The sequence below is a fragment of the Labrus mixtus genome, chromosome 23 (genome assembly GCF_963584025.1).
Source record: "Labrus mixtus chromosome 23, fLabMix1.1, whole genome shotgun sequence".
NCBI classification, from domain to species: Eukaryota; Metazoa; Chordata; class Actinopteri; order Labriformes; family Labridae; genus Labrus; species Labrus mixtus.
In genome coordinates, this window is record NC_083634.1 from 12,625,184 (window position 1) to 12,651,280 (window position 26,097).

At 40.7% G+C, this 26,097-nt stretch overlaps 1 protein-coding gene across 3 annotated transcripts in view; it reads right to left on the reverse strand.

Annotated features, from left to right (window-relative positions):
* Window positions 1-26,097, reverse strand: part of kcnip4a (potassium voltage-gated channel interacting protein 4a) — a 114,023-nt gene that overhangs the window by 77,503 nt on the left and 10,423 nt on the right. The window contains exon 1 of one of the 3 annotated variants that reach the window (XM_061031848.1): window positions 7,758-8,432. The exons of the other annotated variants lie outside the window; for them this stretch is intronic. Coding sequence (XP_060887831.1) covers window positions 7,758-7,842 — 85 coding nt within the window. The 5' untranslated portion in view covers window positions 7,843-8,432. Of the gene's footprint in view, window positions 1-7,757; window positions 8,433-26,097 lie in introns of those variants that run through there. 3 annotated transcript variants of the gene reach the window in all.

Genomic DNA, 26,097 nt, shown 5'->3' on the forward strand with positions numbered 1-26,097 from the left:
GGCACAGTCTTGTTTTGACAGTTCCTTTGTGATGTTAAGCTTCGGTCCACTGAGGTTGCAATTTCCTCTTATTACAACATAACTTAATCATGAAGAAAGCCGCTTTGTAACACAGCCATGCTAAATATAACCCCGCCATCTTTTCCACTCAAATGAACTCTCGTTTAGAAATATTAGCACAAATGGGAAAACTGATTTCAGCGTCTGAAAAGGCTGAAATTTCAATGGAAAGTGGCACAGGATCACCACAGGCCAATGAAGAAGACAAAAAGGAGCGGCGGGTGTTATTGTGACTCGGAGGAAATCGATAGAAATACATCACAACCACATTTTTCCCTAAAGCGAGTCCATCTGTTGAAGCAAAAAACAATGAAAGTACATTCAACATATACAACCAACGTCTTCATTTGACTGGTGAAGAATTCCACCACCACTTTAACACTTGTACACTGACACGAGGTAGCTTTCCAAAGTCTGAGAAAACAACCTGATGATGCAATTACAATCTCTAAACTCTCAATGATCCAACCCACAGAGGTGCATTTCCTCCTGTAACTGATCATTGATCTTCATTCACAATGTTTTAACTGGTAGCCACGTTATCCGTAATGGTTGCCTTCGCTCAAAAACACACGAGCATGGCAAGTGAATAAGTAAAACTACTAAATTTGAATGTTTCATGTAAATGTCAGTGTTTCTCTGATGCTGTTCCGCTCTGCATTAGTGGCTGCGAGTTTAGCTGCTAGTTTCCTTCGTCAATGTTGACTGGGACTCATCATTTGCCAACTCAAAAAAGTCAACCAGGAAGGCTTTGTTCTCACCAATCAAATACTTGCAAGTGCATATCAATTTAATGTGAGAGCGCTCTTCTCTGATTTTGGGTTTGATACGCCTCTAAAACATACAGCTCCTTTGAGGGACCTTTAGGTGGTTATGAAGCAGAGTGAAATTTATATCGATGCCAACGAAAGCTAATCAGACCATCAGCATGAAGATTGAATATTTGTGTACAGGTTCTTTTAATGGCAGAAACCTCTGCGGCGGGGAAGATGTCAGACAAAGTGATTAACAGTAGCTGCCAAAACAGCTTCCACTGCAAAGATTCTCGATGGGTTTATTATTGATTACTGGAGAGAAAACAGGATAAGGTTTTCTTTCTACAAGTACACTCATACATGAGGCGCAGATTGCCCACTGGTTAGGTTGCACCCCATGTATGGAGTGTATTTGCCCCCACTGTCTCTTCCAAATGTCTTTTTCTATCCCCTCTTTTCATTATTTTAACAAAAGTCTGGGCATACCTCACCGGTTTCTATGTATCTTTCACTTTTTAATCTCCCCAAAAAAAAAAATACACTACTAAATTTTGTTAATATCCTCATAATTAGGTTTACACATTTATCTACGTAATAGGATTTATTGAGGATTCAGGATTTTAGAGGGGGATCATTACACTCAAATTCTAGCTTGCAAATTCCCTTACACAGCTTCAATCCATGTTATCAACTAGGAGTGTGAAATTTTTTTGACAAGCTCATCATTGACTAATTTATTATTTTACATCTAGTTATCACTGAGTTGCACAGATGTTGAGTGACGGAAGGATTTCTTACACACCACAGCATAGGAGGTCAGAATGATTGAATCCGAGTTGTGGTTTTCAGTGGACCTCTAAAATGAAGTAGCAATGATCCAGGGCCTTTTTAACCTTCATGCGCCACCAATTTCCAGTCCTGACCTCAACAATAAAAGGGTGAAAGACCATTTTGGAAAAGAGTTGTAGTCTGAACTAGCAGTCACATTCATTTTCCAGCAGACTGAGCACACTCTTCCTCGCCTCTTTAGAGTTACACTTCTAGATTGTCTTGCAGTACTTTACAGACCTACGCTCCTTCTCTCTGAGGCTAAGGAGGATCGAAGTGGACAAGGCCGGGGTGGAGCTACTGTACAAGAAAAAAAAAAAAGCCAATGAATCTGTGCAGCTCTAGACTTTGATAACAACACAGCAGCAGAAACCTGAAACCAGGAGCAGGTTTTGGACACAGTGAAAGAAAGAGGCTGAGTACATGGCCTGCCAGGAAGCTGATACAGACACAGATATCACTGTCAAACATCCCCTGTCTGCCTGCGCTAAAGCCAGTGAACCCTTTAAAAGGGGTCAGGGTGAAAGGTCAGGGTGCAAGGTTAAAAGAAAGCCATTACCAGATGACACTGATACTCGTTTCAGTCTTTTTCCATTATGTCAGAGACTCGGCAGACATGCTTTCATGTTTGGAATCAAAACAACATCCTTATCTTGCTTCAAGTCCAGCTGTAAGACTTTGAGTAAACTGCTGTAAGTCTTTACTTGTATTAAGAGACAAAAAAGTGTGGATTCTCCCTTGTATTTGTTTAATGATGGAAAAAAAAATCCAGAAACAAAAAGGTGCACAGCAGATACTAAAATGAGCATTTTACAAATTATTCTCAAAGGAAGTTTTGAAGACAAATACACACACTGTCAAACAAATACCTCCCTTCAGATGTTGGTGATTTAATTGCAGTGTAATCTAAATTCTGTCTGCATCTCAAGGTCTGCTGAAATCTGTTTGCTTTGACTCCTTTTTGGTTTCTCTGATTCAAAATGTCCTAAAAGAATCTTGCTCAGTCGTGGGAGATTAGTGAATGATTTGACCGAAAATTGCACTGACTAATGATTTTAGTGATTACATTTTCTTCACGAGGAGTGAAACACATCGCAGGCACATCATGTCTTTCACGGTTTTGAACACAAACATGAAGCTTCAGACTGTGTTAGGCACAGTTGCCTGTCAGGTGAATGAAGCAGATGCCATGTATGTTCACTGAGTGTGAAAGAAAGAATTAGGCAACACAGTCAGACATCTGGTATTTCACCTGTCCAAACATCACGGGAGAAATGTTATGCTACAAGCAAAAATATTGTTGTTCATTAAAAACCATAAAAGTTTGTGATTTTGGACATTTTATAACTGAGGGGGGAATTAGCTGCAGACCAGTAATAAAAACCAAATGTTAATGTCCCTTTGGTAATGCTGCACCACCTTAACATTACTATAAGTTCTGCAGAGGTGACAGGGGTTGTTGCAGAAGTGGCACAAAGGTTAATCCACAAACCAATGGTTCTTTATTAGTATATGGAAGCTCAGGACAAAACTAGCTTCTGATGATACAAGATGCATACACTCTGCAGACTCTAACCCCCAGCCAAAAGATTGACAACAAGCAGTGCTACATAGTGAATCTTGTCTCAGCAACAGAATGAGGACATTACCTGGACATGATGCCAACCTGGCCTCTCTGCGGGTATCAAATATTCAGTGTTTGGTCAGGGATTATGGGCTTTGAACGTACTGTCCTCATGGGGCAGGTGGAACATGACCTCCGATTAGCCATCAGGACACCAAAGAGAGGGAAACAAAGACGGGCCATCGCATCACCGACCAGGTGCCTATACATGTCCGTGTATAGGTGCACTTTTCAGGACATGCTGAAAAGTCACATAGTGCATAGCCTTGACTGCCGCCTCTTTCTAAATGCAAAAAGAGTCCAAGAACAGACTTCTCCCTTGCTGGTGCACTTTTTATGTTCCTTGATTGTGGGTTATAAGGCGCCTGATAAGACCCTCCTTTCAACTTATAATTACTGTTTAAGTACAAAAGACCAAAATCCTTTTCCACATTCCAGCACAAATAATCCACAGACTTTTCAAAGCGGTAGATGAACAGGCTTATTTTGAAGTAATTTCACACAGAGATATTGTTCCTACTCTTTGGACTAAATTGTCTCAAAGGACCTTGAAATACACACAGAAAAGGACTATTTGAAGCACCTTGCCAAGGGTGTCCCATTGGGGCTGAACTGAATTACACCCCTTGAAAGATCCAGGCCTAGTCAGGACAACAACACATCCAAGCTGACAGTGCTTTTCTTAAGGAGTTTAGAAACCTGGCAGGAGAAAAGATGTAGACGTCTTGCTGCTTGACCTTTTGCCCACTGCAGTCCTGACCCAGACAAGCTGTCTCATAAAGCCGCCAGTCCAAATTCAGGGTGGATTCTTGTAGATAACATTGTACAGAAAAACTTAGAAACATGCCCTTGTGGTACATCTGAATCACTAGGATTGCAGAGAAACAAACAAAAAACCTGGATAGAAAGTAGAAATGGACATAGAGTGAAACATCTTAAAAGGAAAGAAAGAAGCTCGTTTAGCCTTCACTGGGAAGCTGCACACCTGATTTATAATCATTAAAAGCTCAGGCATTGCGATCACTCGGCTTTGTTCTATAATAAAGAACTCAACCAAGGGAACATCGATCTCCACTGCGGGGAAAAAAACAACCGCAACGACAAGCTGAATCGAACTACATCTGCTCAGAGGCTCATTAAAGCTTCGACAGCTCAAACACAAGTCATCCTACTCCTACAAAACTTTTACCAGTATTGTTATACACCAAGTGAGTGCAAAGGTTCGGAGGGGGCAAGCAACTCAGATTTGGATACGATGTGCTGAGACTCGGTTATGAGCCTGTGAGGCTGTCCTGATGAGGAAAAAAAGGATGATGCATTACACAAGCTGAGACGCCTGACAGCCGGCGGAGAAGTGAACTGTGAAGATGTGGTGAAAGATTCAAAAAAGTATCATGTCGAATCCTGAGTAAAAGGAAGATTTAGTGTGCAATACAATGCAATCCAGCTGAGTGGAGGCGGAAAAGACATGCTTCAACCCATCTCAATGCACTAAGGGAATTGACGACAAAACAAATAGACACTGAAAATGCATATGGACTGGTAGTTTTCCTTCTTGCCTCACACAGAAGCAATCGTGAAAATATTAGAAAAGATGGTTATTTCCCCTTGTGTGTGCAACAAATATATTCCCTCTTTTTCCAATATATTAAAAAGTGCTGACAGTGCTGTTTGGATTTATACCCAAGAAGAATGCGCATCCTTGATTCAATCGTTGTTCTCCTACAGCTGGAAAATTCAAGGCCTACTGGGCAGCTAGATAATAAAGGTTGGCCAACCGTCTTTGTTTCTGCTGTGCAGCGTGTTCATCAATAAATGATTTCCTTTTTGACACTTTATAGACCAAGACAATTAGACCTTTAACACACATCTGTAATGAATCCTTAATATGAAACCAGTCCCGGTGGACCTGCCATGACATTGTACATGTAATGTACAAAACAACCCGCTAATGCTTGTTTCATTAAATCACACACGTTACCCCCGACCTTACCCTATGTGTTTGTTCTGGAAGTTCTTGTTCAATGAAGCAATGACTGCAAGGCAGTTCTAGGACAATGAACATCTCAATTAAAATCTCATGGTCTGTTAACCGACTCCATCCATCATCCTCTTTCCCTGGTCAACTATACAGCCAAGCCAGCTTTGCCCTGGTCAAACTCCATTTATATTCATCTGCAGCACAGGCAATGTGAGATAAGTTAATATGGTGTTTATAGAGAGATCGATCAACTCGAGTGGACATCGTCTAATGAACAAATGATAATGGGTTTTGGAGATTTATTTGGGGAATGAATTACTCTACTTTTTGGGCACAGAAGTTATAGCTAAACAATGTGTTCAAAACATCATAGTTTACATTAACCAACAAACATGGCCCCTTAGGACTAATTTTACAGTCTGACAAGATAAAACATTGACTGTATGTGTCAACTCTCAGGGTGGGAACTGTAGGGTAACTGACAAGAGACTAGCAATGTGACCCACAATGAAGACAATATCATCACACAGGTATTCTGCGATAATTAATATAAGACAATTATACAATCGTACATCGTGATATCTGATTTATTGAAGAATATTAAATGCTCCTAAAAAGGTAAAGGCAGAATCAATGTGTTTGATGCAGTGCAATTAGGTGTCAGTTTCACCTCTTATGCTTCATCCTTTAACTTCTCTTCTACGCTGTATGACATCCTGCTTGTTTTCTTCTCCTACTGTCCCGCTGAGCTTTTCTTTGGCCTTTCCTTTTTTTTTTTTTTAAATCACAAATGTAATTCCCTTTTTTGGGGAGTTCTGAGGTAAATGAAAATAGCAATCCAACCAAAGTTTTTCAGATATTTTCATTCCAAAAAATTCTCTGACTCAGCAAAAGCAAAGTGATTGGACTTGTCCTAAAGGAAACATGTCCTGCCTTGTATTTAACATAATCAATAAATGACAAGTGTCGACTTTTACATCAAGGGCCACGAGAACTGTTACCTACTGGACACAATGAAGCACCGTCATGTATTTTTAGAATGCCAAGCTTTGAGGACACTAGAGGAAATTACAACAGAGCATACTCTGCATCATGTATTCAATAAGTGGGAATTGCAATTTAACCTAAATGACCTGCTGGTAGCTATAGAAACCAAGAGCAGGCTCCTATTGGCAGATATAGGAGGTTTTCTCTAAGAATGGGATCCCCCATGAGGTTATATTTATCTTTATGATTGGAAAGCTGAAGCCGTCTACAACCTTTTATAGGGCAGCCCATTGATGGAGGGGCTCTTCTATGGCTGCCTCACATCCTTACCACTTGTTCTTTTTGTGTCTCAGGTCAAGGAGACGGAGGAAAGTAGGCCATTGCTGGGTGAAAATATATACTCTACAGTACATTGATTTGGATGGAGCCATTGTGAGGAAAAAATAAATTAAGTCTCACATCTTGTGATGCATGTTGGAATTCATTATCATGTTCCTATAGCACCTCTCTTGGGTTCAACACAATCTCACTCACACAGCGTTATAATCAACAACTTACTCAACAGCGAAGCTCAGTTAATGCAAGAGGAGGCAGGAGGGAGGCGAAGGTGTTAAAATATGCTACTCGAGTGGTCACATCTGTACAGCCTGCCAGAATAAAAGACTACACACGGTCTTGATGACATACTTAAATAACTCTTAACACCATTTGATGCGCAACAGAAATAAGAGCCAGTGATGAGGGCATGCTACTCCTGCTAACCTTTATCCTGTATTGAACCTTTCCTGGAGTAATCTGCAAGTAATCCACTCTAATCCAAGATGTTATCTTGTTAATACCATTGATTCACTATCTGTCTTATTAGGAAAGCTCTCAGTGAGTTGGTGTGTGGTTGAAACAATAAGGATGTATTACACTTTGCAGGTATTGACACAGGTGCACAAATTGTGATGAATAATGCTGGTGTGTACATGGCCGGCAACAGCTTCTGCTTCCAGGGATGATTGCAGATACGGCATCAACAGATTGTGACACATTCATTTCACTGCGCTCTTTTTGACTGTCATATATTTCACTATCGCAAATGACTTGGGATCCTATAAAACTCATATTAACTGATGGTAACGAGATAATTAGGCAATATTTCCATAACATCTGGAATCCATGGAGCTGCAAATTAAGATGTAAGATGGTTTTCACCTTTCCCTGTACTCCTTCTCCATGCATCCATTTACACTAACACACAGACACATGCTCACACAAATTATGATGAAGAGTAGGTAATACATTTGAGCCATCTCTGGAAATCCTCACAGAGAGTCTGGAGGCAATTATGTATACACAATCTAAATACTTTGAGACAATGACTGCATGCAAGTGTCCCAACAGAGCCGAAACATGTCTAACGTTGATTTTGTAATGAGCTATTTTCATCATAACATGAAACAAGTGGCAAAGTTAGAACGAACTTCCAAAAGGTTTAGGGAGAAATCCGCCTCTTAAAGCCGAGCAGGTCTCTTACCGGTGTTAAGCGTGCCCGTGACAAGTCTAAACAGGTACTGTGCGAACTTGAAGATCTCCCGCTTGCACCTTTTCCTGCAGCTCATCTTTAGTCCTGGGAGAGGGGGGAGGTCCTTGGAAAAGGTCAGCACAACAGGAGGACTTTGGGTCCAGGGTGTTTAAAAGAAACGGAAATCCAAGGATGACTTTTATTTTGACAGAGTCCCAAGGCAAATCAAGTGTCCTCTTCTCTCCTCCGCTTTTCCCGCTGTGTCAGCGTGGCTTTTGTGTGTGCGCGTGTTTGAAGTGATGATCATGAGTGAGTGGAGCTCAGAGAGGGGGGGTTTGTCTTGCGCTGGTGCCGCTCCTCAGCGTGAGGTTGCCTGATCCACACTAGGGATGTTGTGTGCTTTTTTTTTTGCCAGATCATTAATATTTTCTTACCGGCGTTTTACTCCTCCTCTCTAGGGAGGGTGCCTCTTTTTTTTTTTTTTTTTTTTATCTCTTTTTCTTCCTCCAACTCTCCTCTTCGGACTTTTCCTCTGTGCACACACACTCCCTCTCTTCTTCAGTGTTACTAGAAACTACTCCACAATGCAGCGGTTATCCAATGAGCCTCCACGTCTCTGTCTCCTGTCAGACACATAAACAAACACACACTCCCACACTTGATCTCGTAGTGCGCCTGCCGCTCGCTCTACTCAGCACCATCTGTGGATGTTTTACACTCACTGACGGTTGCCATGGAGGCGTGGTCTGATTGGCCAGTGAGGAGGAGGAGGAGGGGAAAAAAGGGGAGCGATAGAAAGCACATAAGGAGGAGCAGGAGGAGGAGGAGGAGAGAAATAGAGGAGAGAAATAAAGGAGAATTAAGGAGAAAGTGTCCACTGGTGAATCAGCAGTGACAGTACATTATGGGCCTGCCGCATCTTGTGTAATTGAACGTTAAAGAATAAGTGACAGTAATGGATGTCGTTAATGTCACACCATGGGCTCTTAAGACACAGAAAATGGAAGAGGTTGAAAGATTGACAAAAATACTTCAAGGATTAGAAGCCTATAGAAGTAAAAATAGAATAAAACTACCAGGTTGCTGAGAATTCCAGCAACGAAATGTCAAGGTCAGTATTAATGGTGACAGACAGACTACGGCAGACGTCCGTGATGACATTAAGAGCAGCCAAGTGCATCATCTTCTCCTCTAATTAGCTCATACTGTATTGCAATTGCGCTCATCCATCAATGCCAAGCTCTTCCATCTGAAACGCCTGTCATTAGCTCAGACCCTTAAGTGCTTCCAGTCTTATTACTGCAGTGAATTTGCAAAAGAAAACACATTTTCTCATTATAACACATCACCGTGCTGACAGGTCTGAAGTAACATTTGGCTTGAATCTGATATGAATAGGAGTTGATGTTTCAAAGGTCAGTTGACAGAAAAAAGCTGGTCTATTTTGGTGGATCCTGCACACTGTAGACATTTTGCAGAGTCTGACCTTGCTCCTTATGACAGTGCAAACTCTCTGGACAGGGATGAAGAGCGAGGGGATTGCTCCACAGGCAGGTTTTATTTTTAAAAAGTGTGATTCAAGGACTTGGAAGTATTGTTTGAAACTTTCTACTGGGTCAGTGCAGCACAGACAACGAGCACACTGTCTCAATCAGGGGAGTCATTTAGGAGGTACTTGTGGGGCGTGGAGGTGCTTTATTGGCATGACTTGCTTTTTAAGACTTTGGCGGGGAACATGAGAGCCTAATCTAAAAAGAAAATGACTTTTCAAATTGTAATGTAGTATCTTGTAAAGTGTTGCATTATTAATTGATGATTTGATAAGCCCTGCCCCAGATGGAGACAAATACAGGCTTCTCAATTGCAGAAAGAAGAATTGACTTTGTGGTTGAAATGACATCTGTTCAGAAGCTATTCTGTCATCAGGTGGTTTGAAACTGTCTCAGACTCACTTATGTATAAATGATCCTGTCAAAGGCCCTGACAGGTTTTGCTTCATACATGATATCATGCCTATAGTCCAAGACTACAGCTGCACGAGTCTGGCTCTGCTCAGGGTTTCTCTCTGTTGAATAGGCAGTTTTATCTTTCCACTGTAACTTTGATAAAAGTTGCTTTAGTGCTGTGCTCATGCATGGTGGATTAATGTTGAGAGTTCGGTCCAGACATGCTCTTTTTGTAAAGTGTCTTGAGATTACATTTGTTATGAATTGGCGCTATACAAATGCTTATGGCGTGATACAGGCAACTTTAAGACCAGTTTCCTTGTTTGGACATTGCCCTGTCGCTTGGAGAAAAACATTATTTGACTCTTCAAAAATGGCCTAATTGTTGCTTTCTGTGAAAGTCTACTCTATTTTGGTGAGATATATTAATGTCTGTTTTCCAAAAATAAAGCTGCTACAGTTGTTGCTGCAGACAGATTTATGGACCAACAAACCATTAGGATACCCGTGCAATCCCCAAGTGGGTTTGTGGCTCTTTCTGTTCACACATGCTTGCAGAAGTGCACTTGGTCCATATTTTGCATCACCCCCCCGGGAACACTTCAACCAACACATGTGCAACTCCACCACCTGTCATCTTCGACACTGGTTTCCATTTCTATCCATGTTTCCGATAAACAAAAGCGTCCCTGAAGTCTCTGAAATTTCCATCCAGGCGTCTGGGAGCAGCTTCACTTCAGCGTTTTAAGGTCACGCAATACACACACCTCAGTGTTCATGTCAAAATGAGTTCACTAAAGTTTGCCACCTCACCATTTCCAAGAAGCAGACATTAACTAAAACATCATCATTCAGGTACACTGTGACACAGGCAAACAGAGCATTTAAATCAAAGTCATATTTTTTTCCTGACAAGCCCAACAGAAAGCTCCCAAGGCCTCCTCATGTTGAGTGCAAAGTGTGAAGTGTGGAACAAATCAACACATTCCAGGTCCATATACAGTCAGGAAAATCTCTCGACATGAGTCATGTTTACCTTGATGAGTATGGTCAAGGCAGAAAAAGTGATATGGAAGCTGCAGTCAACACAAACATGTGTTGAAATGTTGAAGGATGTGCGGTGAAGTTTAAAGACGAGAAACATGTGCAAGAGATATCTGGAAAATAAATGGCTTATCCGCCAACAAGTTTTCTGTGAATACACCAAAATTGCACATTAGAAAATAAGGAACAATTGTGTGAGAATATTTTACATTGATCCCGTGGACATTGTAATAAAACAAAGCCATGGAAAGTCTCAAGTAAAGTAGCCTTATAGTACGTGATGCAACTGTTCCTGTGGCCTCCAGGGTCCTTTTCAAAGACTGTCTCTAATATACATGTTTATACCTACAGCGGAGGCAGACATAGCTACTTAGTTTCAAATATCATTGTAGCCTTGCTGCAGAATGATTTCTCTAGGCACTCGGTTCTGAAGTACCCTTAACGCGACCCGCAGAGTTGACTTGATGAAGTGTGGACTGATTTAACCTCTCTTCCTGTAAAGAGGAAGCGAAAATAAAAACTCAGCTTACTGTATAGAAATTGCATCATATATTTTCCCTTCATTTTTAAAGGGCTGCACAGTTTAGGGGTAACGGTACAGAGAGAAGTCTTATCAGAAAGAAAAGTGCAGTTTTATTCCCCGTTCACTTCTTTCTGATAAGACCTTGATATATCATATGTTGTTGTTTTTTTTATGTTGGACCCTGCGGCAATGACAGCAGCACCATGAAATGTTCTCTACTCATAGAAGGTATGAGTTGACAGATATATTGATCCGTCTAGAATACAGTAACTGCAGGTGCCTGAGGTTGTGCACCACCAGAGCCTTTCTTCCTCTGCTGTCAGAAAGTATCTCTGTCATCTGTAAAAACTTGGGAGGACGGCTTGTATCGTGAAACATGAGGCCAGATTTACCACCATGCTCGGGCTCTGCATGATGCATGCATGCTAAACAGAAGTAAAACCTACAAATTGCAAGATTGAAATCAGAAATGTACACAAATCCAAGCTCCACCGTTAAAGCAAAGAGGACAACCATCTTTTAAACTAAACATAACAGTACAATACGTTACAACACACTTCAACAGGCCAGGTCAAAAACAGAGAGCTTTGCACACTGTGGACTCAAAATTGAACATCAAGAGAGTTGAGCTACAATCTCCAAAGCACCCATCTGCAGTGGAGTGTGCTTCACTGCGCTCGATAAGTGCTCCACCTACTCACCTTCCCCTGCTCGACAATAACCTGAAGGACAGAATGTGAAAGTTGTTGGAGTAGAGTATGGCGCTGTCAACTGGCAACTTCGCCGATTCCTATTTATCTGTAAAGGTTGTAAGTGACTCATGAATTATGCATTTGTTACAACATTGATTTGTCTTTCTAATGAATATTTATAGGTTTTCTATCAAATAGCACTACATCATGGGAGTAGCAGACAGGAAAAAAAAACTAAAGGAGTTGATTCAAAAGTCATTTTTTTGTGATACACAAGACAGAAAAACTCATTAACAGCACAGCTACAAACATGAAACCTGCAGCCCTTGTATCTGCAGACTGTCATTACAGAAGCAGCGTGTTTTCCAGTATACCTGAACATATTATCCAACACCAGCACGCACAGAGAAAAGCAACACCTGCAGTTTTCAGCAGCATCAGCCAGCTGAGTAGATTTTGGTAAACAACACGATCGCAAACACACTATCGACACAGCACAAGAAGGTCTGATGGAATAGAAGTTAAAGTAAACAGTGAGTGGATGCACAACAAAGAGCAGATGTGAACCACTGTCTGAGAGAGAGCTGCTGCAGCTTATATTTGTTTGATTTATCTCACATAAGATCGCACTACAATCGATCCGTTGCAGGAGCCACAGAGGACATCTCTCTCTTTGTTTACCTAAAGAGCCTGTACCAGACACTTCTTCAGCTATGGGCAGATCGTTTTTTACCCACAAAGATCCCAGATGTTGATTGTATACAAATAAAAAAAAGAAGACTGCAAACATGGTCGGTAAATAAAGCTGGACGGCTCGTCAGAGTGTAATCTATGTCCAAAATATTTTCCCCCTTGTGAGGAGTAAATCACCTACTCGTTCCATACACCCTACATAGTGAGTTCTCTGTAAGGGACTATATAATGCACTCATTCGGCACAATAAAACAAGCATTTCAGACACTTCTCACTCACTCTCCGACTGCCAACAATGATGTCATCACTGGCGCACAAATAAAACATGCAGCTTAAGGCCAGCCAACGAATGAACACTGATCATATTTTCACAAAACAATTAACAGTAAATATAAAACATAAAAATACAGAATTTTCAATAAATAATTAACCATATTTTCACACCAAAACTCATTTATTGTGCTTACAGACTGTGTGAGATGTGGCTGAATAAATTAGCCAGTGAGTGTGCTATCATGATTTTAGTTATTAAGGGCAACTATCTTGGACAACCTCCCAGCAGACAGAGCCTCACGCCCCCCGCTGAGATCTGTGGACCCCAGGTTGGGATCCAGCACACTTAATAGTTAGTTTGTGATTTGGGACACAAAGCATATATTTTTTAATCTCAGCTGCTTGCTAATGTCCCCTAGTCGCTAGCTTGTTTGATATCAGGATGACGCACTTGTGTGGAAAGTGTGGAACAGGTGCACGGTGGGAATTTCAAAATAAGGGCATATCATAAAAATTAGGATGTAGATTGACGTTTGTCTTTCCAGAGATTTGATTGGATCATTGTTTAACAAATCGATATGGATCATTACGAAAAGCTGGTTGTAACTTCTTTTTTTTTTTTTAAAAAGAGTTCAAATTTGACCACAAACCACAAAACTATCTGCAATGGGAGTGGAGAAGGCTGAAACCAACGGAGGGCAGGAAGTAAACCAGATTGTTCGGTTATTAGGTTACAGTCTGCTCTGCTGTTGTTTGAGATGCGCTGGTGCGCTGAGATTTTATTACAGAGTATGAGCGGGATGCTCACTTTTTTTCCTCCATCAATGTGTGTGGAAATATGATACTGTCTCAACAAAGATGACAAACTACAGCATTAAAAACAAAAGTCACGTGTAAAATCCATGACTCCTGACACTCATATAGGAGTGGTGCGGAGGTAATGATGTGATGTTGATGATATGATGTTGGGAGGAGGGCTCTGCGGTGCATGAATATAGGAGTAGGATTGACTGATGATGTTGATAAAGTAGTTCTGATTCATAATCCGAAGAAAGACTTCTCAAGCAGACAGATGTGAACGCACTTCTAAACATAATACCACCATGAACAAAAGTTATTTGATAGCTTATACTCTAAATGATAATTAAAAACCCTTGGCAACTAACTATCATTGTAAGATTTTGGGAACCATGCACCTTGTCCCATGAGTGATGCAGACTAAATATGCCATGTCAAGTCCAACAACCAAGAACCACCTTCTCCTCGAAGAAAAAAAAGCAATAACACAAAATCTCATCAACATGAGTACTACGCTTCAACACAGGACATTCTGCTGAGCACACAGAAAGCTGCAGGGACCTAAACCGCAGTATCAATTCTGTTTACGGCCATAGAACATAGGAATAAATCCTCAGAGGGTGCCTGCATAAACATTTCCACTGCGGTTGATTTCAATAGTAAGAGGAGAAATAACTGGAAACAGTAGATATACTGAGACTAAGGGTAATGCTTTCAGTCTCAAATAACAGTTAAGTCTGGGCTCCCGGCCCAGAGTGGCTGACTGAATACACAATTTCATGAGCCTCAAAGACGAGGTGGTAATATGATGCATCGCTGCCAAACGTGCACAATGACAGAAAAATTGGACATTCTCAGAGCAGAGGCAGTCGTGGAAGCAAAAGGTAAATAAATAAATAAACAAGAGGCTGGGAAATTGTTCAAATGTGGTTCAGCTATTATCTCTGAATCTATATCACTTCTACAAAGGCTGTAAGATCCTCAATCTGATGCTGCAACATGGAATTTATTTTCAGCATCTGGCCTCATATGATCGCATGATTTATCAACATTGTGTAAAGCTTTTAAAAACTTCCTTCTGTAAAAGACTGGAGTGAGCTGTGAGGTTCCTCTTCTCTGTCTGTCTTGTACTTTCTGTCAGGATGAACCCAATAAAATCAGAGCATGGGAGTTTATAGTTGCTACAGGCCAGAAACTGCTGCCAAAGAGTAACGCTAACTCTGCGTTGTTGTGCTATTCAAAAATAATTGGAATGGGGATTTAATGTTGGTGCTCTATATTCAAAGAGGTTGGTTTTAAACGCTGGGTCTGTGTTGTGCAACTGAAATGGAAGAAGAAGAGACCCCAGCCTCAAGAGAGGCCACTTAAAAGCTATCAAGCAAAACGGCTGCTATAGTGACCTTTATGGAAAGATAAAGCCCATAAATGTGTCATTAGGGAGAAAGGTTGATCGATTTTGTTAAGCTACCATTAGGAAAAATGTTAGCCGATTTGTTGGAGTGTATAAGGAATTAAAAAAAAAACATTACCTTTACTTGTCTACCGGGGTCTTTGACACTAGTGATGATGAAGTACCGTCTGGAAAGAAGACTTTCTCTTCTTCGACAGAATAAGTTTGTATTCTTGAAAGTAAGGCGCTAAAGATGCTAACATTAATGTAGTGTATACAGTTATAGGTTGAGTACCATCAACCAATCAATGAGCAGCGATAGTTGATGTTTTTATACTTTGTGACTTAGAATGAATGACTGTATCAAGCTTTTTAAAGGGATTTTTAATGTTATCTGTGGACAGGTTGGTTTTAAAGGACTAAAGATTTGTGCTTAACTCTCTGACGAAAACATCCTTTTGCCGACGATACTGTATTGTGTATTCCCAATTTGGCCAGATACATTTAAAGTAGCAGGTGCAGGATAAGTGAATGTTAACTTTACTTGGACTTTTTATCCAAACATGCCTTCTTAGAAACATGATAACCCAACGAGAAATGTAATTTAAGTGATAAAAGAGGCCAGCTGCTTTCTATGAGGATAGAGCTGCTTGCTTTGAGCCACTAAAAAAGTGTGTTTTTCAGGAACATGAGGTCACCGGTGGCTGTGACAATGCAGGGTGTCACTGCAGATAAGAGCCAGGTCGATATCTGCAGACAGTAATGAATTGCTTATGACATCAGCGCACTAATGTTAGCACAATCGCTCCCTTAGGGCACTGCTGAAAAGCATATAGGATGCCTCCTCACATTAAAATCCATTCTCCCTGCTTTGTATGCGCTGCGCAGAGCACTTAAACACAGCATGCGTATACTCTATGTAACAACAAAATAATGGATCATCATACGAAACATATGGCAGGTTTGAAATTGTTCTCTAAAGCTTATTGGGATGCCCACTGCAGCAAGCGATCATTGGCATTCATATCCATTCATTTGAATTAGGCGGAGCTTGTTTTGTAAAGGTCATTACAGAAAACGGAGATAATCCCTTTTATTATAAATCTGCTGATAGGTCGCTTTTAGCAGCACCAAGAAGCCTGAAAAGCAATCTCACTTTCCTCCCAGAGAGAATACAGTACTGTATATCTTTGTCATTGCCTCTTTGAGGCGCCGGGCGATGTTTTATCTACACTCTATGTAGATCTTGCGGGGGCTTTTTGGAGAGAAGACTCTCAAACGAGACACTGATCAGAGAAACTTCCTCGTGTTCATTCATACACTGCAGTGAAAAAAATAAAAGAAACCGTAGCCTTAGGCATGATAGCCTTTGCCTTAGTTCCATTTCTAAAATAAATGCTTTATGTCTTCCTGTTTGCATTAAAATAGCAGAAATGGTCAAATTGGCTTCCAGCGCTTTTTCATGGAGAATTTGTATTTGTATTTATGCCAGCTGACTCACACACACAATACTGTCTGATGTATTGTAGAGATCAGATATTTTTTTCAGTTTCAAGGTTACATGCCCCAAATCAACCCTGGATGTCTCTCTTTTTAAATTATTTAAATGTTTGAACCAATCCCTAAGGCTAATAGGTCTTAGGTGACATTGCAGCCACATTCACCTGATCCTCAAACATGGATTGGTTACAAAAGGTGTTTTGAATTTGGCTTGAAGCATTCCAATAAATCCTCATGAGGTCCTTCACCTCATTATTCCTCCAATGAACAATGTCCTTCATGCTCTGTAGTGCGCGCCACAGTGTGTATGTTTGACAGCCAGAGGGAAATGAAAGTTGTATGAAGTCTAATGTGACTTTAAAGATCAGTCGGGGATCAGATATGTCACCATATGCAAAGTGCTCCACATAAAACATGAAAACTCAGATGGGATCTGATGTTCTTTCTTCATACCATGATTTAAAAAAAAAACTAATCCAGTTTGTGTCATACAGGAGGGAGAACAAATCTGATAGGAGACTCTTCAACTGTATGTAACAAATACAAAGTCATGCATCCCTGTACCTGAGGCAGCTCAGCCTGCATTTGTCAGTAGAGCAGGTGACCTTCTAGACAATAGGATGGGCTTGTGAGGGCAAGATGTTAATAAAAAGCGCTCTACAGCCTGATAATGCATTCATGTGAGCTGATGTGTAATGCCTATGCTATAAAGTTTGAACAAGTAGAGAACAGTGTTTAGAACGGGTGCACAGTCATAAAGATTGTGTTCCTTGTTCATAAACACGTTTAAGCATTAAATGATTCAAAGGACTAATAAATGCAGCAGTATTTCTACAGGAAGTAAGAGCTCAGGGAATCACTTCACACATTCTGTATGTGATATATACTTTTGAACATGCCTGACCCTAGCCCAAAGTTATCAGTGAAATACAAATAGACTGGACTGAAGCAGAGTTTGAAATCAAATCCTCTAAAGTTGAAACAGTAAGTCAATTAATCAGTTAGTGGATCTCAGACATGTTGTTATGTTTAAGCCATGAGTAGAGAACCCATCACTTCTTTGAGATACGGCATTACTTGTCTATATTATTAGGGTGAGGAGAAAACAGCTTTGGGTTCAATGGACAGAAATGAATGATAAAAGTTACATTATTTTGTGTGCTAAAAATGTAGCCTTTAAAATGTATGATTTACAAGGGCACACACAAAGCTATGCAGCTACTGAATACAGTTCTAACCACAAAATTGAAACGTTTATGAATTAGAAGAAGCCTGCTCAGAGAGTGAACATGTATTCAAACAAAGGATGAAGCAGTCCCTCCCCAGCTTTAGTCATGTGAGCTGTAGTTGGGTGATCAATGTCTTCTTCTATTTGCTAACATGAATAATGGCTGTGAGACATCATGGCCACAATGCTTCTGTTGCAGTGCACACAAAAGGCAGCTCTATTCATGACTGCTGTACTGGAACCTGAAGTTATCGGAACTCTTTCTGCTGATGACAGTGACCCCCGGAAAAACAGAGAGAGAGAGAGAGCGAGAGAGAGAGAGAGAATCCCTTCCCATAACAAACGCATGCCAGACTAAACGTCACAATCAAACATTACAGAAAAGGCCATCCTCTTTGAAGGGGAAGGCTCGACCGGTAACACTTGAGATGAATTCAACAGACGGACAAGGTGCAGATCCTGGACTGATTTTAGAGCTCTCTTCGACCTATGTTTGGTTGACTATTACAACCTGTTACCCTGATTTTCCCTACGTATATGCTGACCTCTTTCATACAAAACTAACAAGCAAATACACACAAACAAACATGAAATAAACCACTTCATGAAAATGTATGCAGTGTTTTCTCGACACAATACTTCATGAGGCACTTAAATAATTTTTACAGTTGGAGGGACATCTACATTGTACACTTCCAGATTCAACTAACATTTGAGTCATGGCTTTGGATAAAAGCGTCTGCTAAATAAATTGTAGACTTGAAACAATCATCTAGTGTTTACTGACGACACCTGCATTTTGATCAAACCAAATCCAATTATAAAGCCCATGAATCCATCACAGGAGTTTGCTATTTGAGTTCAACAAACAAATGGAAAATGAATGACATTTCAGTTAAACAAGCAAGTTGTATTTCATATTTAGTCAGGACACCAAAAGAAAAACAGCTAAAACTCAGCAGCACATGCCGTGAGAAAGCAGCACGCTTTACATGAAGCAGCTGCAGAAGTGTTAGATGGGAGCCCAAGTCAGAGCACCATGAGGCTTCCATCTGTTAGATTTAAGAAGTGAGAAGACACAGATAAAAAATAAAAAAGGTAACAAAATATAACTAAAACTCCTACCTTACACAGTCACAAACTTCAGTTGGCAACATTTGTAGCTGTAAGCAGATTATTGCCGTCTAACACCTTCTGATGTCACCGATGTTTCTCCCTGAGAGTGTTTGACACAAAAGGGTGGTGAAATATGAGAATAATAAATAACAGGAAGGAAATCACCGTTTGTGTGAGTAATAAACACATCAAGCAAAGATAAAGTACTGAACTTCCTTCTCTCTTCATCGTTCTGTTTGATTGAGCGACTGGTCAGCGTTCGCCTTCACTGAGAGCACCAACAATAATGATCTGGACGACGTCAGTCCCACATATTTACTGTTCCTCCAGCCAGATGGGTCTTTAAATATGACGACCCGATGAAGGCGCAGGCCTCATGAATCGCACACTATTTTCCTGAGGTGACTGAATGGGGAAAAGGGGGCAGAGTGTGGCACCAGGGAAATGTAGATAGCGTTTCAATTATGGGTTTTTACTTTAGTGTGCCGCCTCTATTTGAAATGAAACTGGTCCGGCCGTGAATGTTGAGGTCATACTTCAGAATGTCAGGTTTTGATTTGTTCATTTCTCTGAGAAAGAGCATTTCAGGGACATAGTGGCTGAAACATGAGGTTTGTATATAACTTAATTTGTCTCAAGTAGGAGACCACAGACAGAGAACACAGTCAAATGAAAGTCATGTGGCGAATGAAGACTTCCATGAAAAACCAGGGGAATAGAGTTTAAGTGCTGAAATGTGAATACTTCCTTTAGAATACTTCTGACTCTGAAATCCGGCGGAGGTTACAAGACACTGAAAATAAATAACAATGCATTCACTCGTTTGTTTTGTTCAGTTCTGACAAAGTGATGAATTGTGCCACAGATGTATCTCCATAATTTCATTTCTATTCTGCAAATTCTCCAGATGTTGTTGACAGAGTGGAATTAGATGCAAATCTTGTGCAACTCTTGGGTTTGAATAAAACCACAGATTTTCTAGGGCATCGATCTCAGTATGCCGCCCGGGCTCTATGCATGCAGATCAGCCTGTTTAGGGAAGCAGCATCTTTTTTTTTTCGTCAGAGTCCAACAATCTCTCAAGATCTCTCTCTCAACGACTGAATGTGCCTGTTTTAAATATTGTTACTTTGATTCATCTTCAAATAACTGCACAACTGTAGTTGTATATGGTAATCATATGGGAGTCAGTTATGTAAATCTGTGTGAGAAGGAGCCAATCTGTCTTTCTGCAGTCTCTCAGGAGCACTGACAGTGAGGCTAAACAGAGCCAATAAGGGGCTAGCGTGTTGGTTAACATGCTGCTGAAAGCCAGTTAAGACCGATATACACGCACAAGATTTATTTATTCTCAAGCAAATCCAGGACAATGTTTTTCTCTGTTTTAGTTTCCTTTGTTCCTCTACACGTCTTTGAAAACAGATTTTGTTCCACTGAACCAGAAATCACTGGTCCATAGAATTTGCTGAGCTAAGGCTGTATTGCCTGACACACTAAATCATTGACAAGAGCGATATTGTCTGGAGCAAATCCACCAAGGCCACCTCTAGTTGTCTGACTAATAACGAGGCAGAGGTAGCCCTGAGATTTGACGGAGGGGAGAATGCTACAAGGCAGAGGATTGGGTTTAATGCTGTGTGGCTTGCTTTTTATTTCATAATTCAGGCCTAACCCACAGAGGCACAATAGCTGCCATTATTATGGATTCTGCCGACACTTTAGCAGCGAGGGGAGCAGTTAAAAATGAGAGAAGACAGGATTACACAGCAGAGCATTGATGTAAGTTTCAACTAGACTGAACCCTGTTTGACAAGGCAACAGCTGCAGAATATGATTTGATCTCAGTTCTACGTTTTCACTCGTCAACTCCTCCAAACTCCAGAAGGCTATTAACACAGCTGTACACCAACAGGGCAGATGTTTCACAGGTAATGTTGAGCTTTCTTCTGTGTTTAATGCACAGGAATTCACTTTAACTACACAGAATAATCATGGCTGATAGGAATGTCCTAAGTATTGGAAAAAAACAAACTGAAACGCTGATTAGGGGTTAAAGAACAAAACTATATTTTGTGATACTTTATCAATCTCTACTCCCTTTTGTGTTGAAGTTAGTTTGCCAACCAATCTATTCACTGCAATTTATTGTCTGACATTATCCCACAGTCTTCTTCTTCTTTAACCTAACCTGTCAAATTCTTCTTTGGCCAATGAACTTTTATTCAATGGGCAGAATATAATATACAGGATGTTTTTCCATACTGCAAGTCATGAACGTTAAATGGTCTGAACTTATATTATGACTTAATAGTCTCCTGAACCCTGGAAGGGCCTTAGAAAACTGCAAAATCCCCCCTTTCACATAGATTCAGACACTGGAGGTTGAGGATGCTACACAATCTGCAAACCTGAGGATACAGGTCTTAAGCACACACACATACACACACACACACAAACGGTTAAGCAGGGTCTTGCCTAAGGACATTGACATTTGGACTGCAGGAGCAGTAAATTGAACTGACAATTTTCTGATTAGTTGATGCCCTATTCTACCTCTGAGCCTCCTTCAGGGTCTCAGAGGGAGATGCTACCTTGCTTCCAAACCTGCTATACATGTAATCCTTCTCGTTGTATTGTGATACGTACAGTAGAATAGCCCCACGTATCATTTTTGTCTTCAGATGTCGCTTGAAGAAAAGTGGATGACCAAAGTAGTTAGAAGTTCCAGTTTAATTTCAACCTCCTGGTGACAGAAGTTAAAGTCAGTGAACTACAAAGTCAATCATTTGTCGATCGTATTTTACTTTTTTTCATCAATCCATTAACAGCTGTAGATGTTCACATATTTCCCTGGTTGAGTGGTAACTTATTTCACTTTAACATTAAAGATACATGTATTTGCTGTAAAGCCTTTGTGCTTCAACAGCCGCTTTAGATCAAAGTGAAACAGTAATTATTTGGTACACTCCCCACTTTTATCTCATGAGACGTATCTAATTGAAGATTCTTTAACGAGTAGAATTTGCCTTAAGGGGATGATAAAGATAATTGTTTTATTATCATGAACCTTTTCAACAGTTTCCATTTTAAATAAAATATATGAATTATTCTAAAGGATGTCATTATTAATATTTGTGCTTGGCTGATGTGAGGATCCAGAAGCTCACAGCCATGTTGAACTCAGGTCCCTGCACCCAGAAAAAAAAAAAAACATTTTACACCGCCTGACATTTAAAAGAGGCATTTGGAAGAGTAATATGTTGCTAGCATGCTCCACTTTATCGCAGTGATGGCAATGCTATTACGTACAGTGGGTCCGGCATCAAATAACCTTGCTCAATATTCAAATCCACTTGCCATTATACCACCGGTTAAGTCATTCAGCGTCCCCCTGGGAGAAATTAGGATTTGTTGTATGGTCGCTTGTGTTATTAACTAGCTCCAGGCAACGACACACTGAGCAAATCAAAGCACCAACCTCCCCCACTATGGGAGAATTACCTCAATCTGCAACACAAGATGGGACCTTTCCTCCCGTATTAACCTCACAAGCAGCAGCTAAGGTGTCACAATGGAAGGACAAATATATCACCAATGAGGTTTGAAAAGAAGATGATTGCTAAGCTACACGGACACTTTAACACCTGCACAGTGGAATAAAATCATGTGATGACATGTTTATCGTACTTATAAATTCACTTATTCTGCAGTTAATCAAAACGGCTCATTTACCTTTTCAAAATGGGGGCACGGAAATTTTTTTTGCAGAATATCTGCCGTGCACATGAGAAAAATAAAAGCGCTAAAGTTGCTGCTATGGGAATGGGTAAATTACTCACAACCATGCTGCACAAAATGATCATTAGGAATGTAATTACTGGGATCCCATCATGTTTGAAATTCATCAGCAGCGGTGGATTGCCAGTAAGCACTCACAGAAGTATGGAGAAATGCATCACAAGGGGATTATGTGCTGGTGAAAATGTTCCATGTTTTGCAAAAAGGGCATTTTTGTGCGTTTCCTGTAAATGGGTCCATTATTCTTCTTCAATAATCATGGACTATTCAGTGCTGTTTGCAATGAGTTTGCACTGAATGCTAATATTGTAAATCATCTAATTGATGATCAATACGGTCATTCAGAGATGCTGAAGTTTTTGCATCAGGCATCCCAAAAGACGAGTGCAATGAGAAAGTACCTTTAATCCAAAAGAGTCGCGGTTATTTAAGCAGGATCTGTATTATCAAACTCTCGGCAACAACTCATGCACACAATTTATTCTGGCGAGTGACTCTGTTAGTGTTCAGGCCGAGGTAGCTGTCATAACAGAGCGTATATCGTGCCATGCTAAAGAGCGCTGCAGGCCAGCTGAGAGCCTTCTCTTTTCCATGACCTCATTTTGTTTGGTCTCCTACAGGAGGTCTGCTGTGCTTTGTTGACCTAATTTCTGCCGGGCGTGAGTCTGCCAATAGATGGACATGCAGGAGCTGAAACAGTTTCTTCAGGAGGATAGGACTCATCCTTTGGGAGAGCTGACACTCGTGGGCTTTTCCCCCCCTCATGTGAGAAGCAATGAGCTTGGTGCCATTAGCTGCAAATATAGAGGTTGACCTTAATGTGTAGATGGATGGGTGCGAAATGGCCAACCTTGTTTTCTGTGAAAGAGAGAAAAACCCTGAAAGGCCATTTGAGAAGAATGTTCTCGACTGGGTCCATGCTACCCTGGAACTAATAAGAAACCAATTTGTAGTTGTACAGTGAGGACGGGTCCTTCACAGTAACATAAAAGTAACAAGGTGAACCTTCTTACAAGAAGGTCTATGGCAAAATAAAATATGTAACTCTCCATGGTCAGCTACTGTCCATGGCACTGGCTGAGTTTTTTTAAGGAAACCGTTTCAGTGCTGGTTTGTATTTTCAAAATAGGGATCAGTATTTTGAGTTTTTATCATTATTGCTTCTTTCCATCAGATTATTTGCACTGGCACAATGCAACTTCTTATAGCAACCTTCTTAAACTATTAAAAACTGACAGGACAGGTTAAATAGGTAATACAGGGAGGACAGAGTGTGGGGTGACATTGTCCTAGTGGTTAGTTTTCATGCCCCATGTACGGAGGCTGTAGTCCTCCAAGGAGGTGGCCCAGGTTGGATTCTTACCTGTGGCTCCTTCCCACATGTCATTCTCTCCCTGACTCCTGACTCTATTCCCTGTCCCTCTAATAAAGGCTAAAAGCATATGGCTGGGTACTATACCATTATGCTTTTTAGTGAGGGAATTTATATATTACATTCATATATGATAGCTAACTGAAATGAAGACTTACATCCTCCATTTTCAACACAGGAGGTTTTGTATTGCTACAGTCAAACAGGTTCAGGTTTATTAGTCCAGCTGCTGCAGACTGCAGATTTCTGCTTGTGTCTCAGAGGAGCAGAGAGGTTTTCATTCTGTTGCAGCCTGCCATCTTCAAGCTGTAAAAGGCAACTTTTCTCTGGCATTTTGGACTGAGCTTCCACCTCCAGCCATCTGTCCCTGCCTCTATTCCTGTACATACTCATCACTGTCCTTATCTGTTCCTCCCACCGTTTCTCCTGCTAATTACTCTCCCCTTTCTCTCTACACTTCTCTATTGTCTTCCCCCTGTCATCTATTATTTACCCTCCACTGTGTTTGTGATGTCCCTCTTGGCTGCATTGGTCAGCATTGCTGGGCTTTAGGGGTTGCTTACACTTCCACAGTACCTAAACCTGCTCACTGGTCTCACAGGATAACTGCAGGATACTGGCAACATAAGGGAGCTTAAAAAAACTAGGCAAAACCCAAAGAGCATTTCCTGTATAAGTGTTGTCCTTTTCTATACACAAAACCTTAAAACTCACCTCAAGAGCAGGACCTACTTTCTCCAAACAAACTCCTGACATGTTCTGGACAATGTCACAAAGTTAACCAGATGTTTTCCACCTTTAATCTTTTGAACAATGACCGAAAACTGAAGGCTGTCTATTCACCTGGGTAGAAAAAGCCAGAGGAGATAGAGGAGGAGTTTTCTGGGATCATGACTGCATCTGGGTTAATGTACTACAACATGTATATGGATGTTTTGTAATGTCAAGGCAAGAGGAGACAACATTATTATATATAACCAAGCCGTAGAGAGAATAAAGCAAAACAAAACTCCACTCATTGTGAACATCATCATCGCTTGTGGTAAATGTTCCAGAATATTACCCACTGTGTTGACACGTCAGCTCACCCAGACTCGACACTGACATTTTACTAGTGGACTGGAAGGAAAATGTCAGAAAGTTATTGTGTACAGATTTTGCCATTTACGTTCGAATATGCACCCCCCTCAGACTATGTCTGGACATTTTTAGGAGTCAAGTGCCATTGAGTGAGGGGCTCAAACCTCGCAGGGTGTGATTTTAACTTGAACTGTAAATTCTGACTTAAAGAGTCTTCTATATTCACTAACAACTTGTACTTGAGTCGTTCTTAGTAAAAGGGCTCTTTTTTAACAGTTTCCATTTCTATCAGTGTATACAGGACAGATTGAGAGGAAATACACACAAGCCAGACTATCTCTTCTATTTCAGGGTCGGTGATTTGTCTCCATATGAGGTTGCAAAATTACCATCGATTAATTATTCATTCTGGTCAGACTCAGGGGTGCAAAGCACATTTGTATTCTTCAAAAGAGAAAGCTGCAATTAGGGTGTGAACAGAGGTTAAAAGAGAGTATTAACTGAGACACACAGTAAACAAACTTCTATGTACCACTCAAAGCTCTGCTCTTTTGGAACAGCTACATCCAGTTTGGAATACAGAATCAACTTCACTGCCCCAAGGATGTTGACTTACTAATGGTTTATTTTACTACGGTAAGATGGGTAGGTTTTTTTTTTATCATTTTATCATTATCATCTTTATTAGCAAAGCTGTAAATGTCAATAAAACCTTTCTTAAAGTTTTCTATAGTCTTACGTCTAGTCTGGGGCGACTGTGGTTCAACCGTAGAGTCGGCTGTCTCTCAACCTGAAGCCACATGTCCCAATGTGTCCTTGGGCAAGACACTTAACCCAAAGTTGTTCCTGCTTACTATCACTATACTTTACCTTACTGCCCATAGCAACCTCTTCCTTCA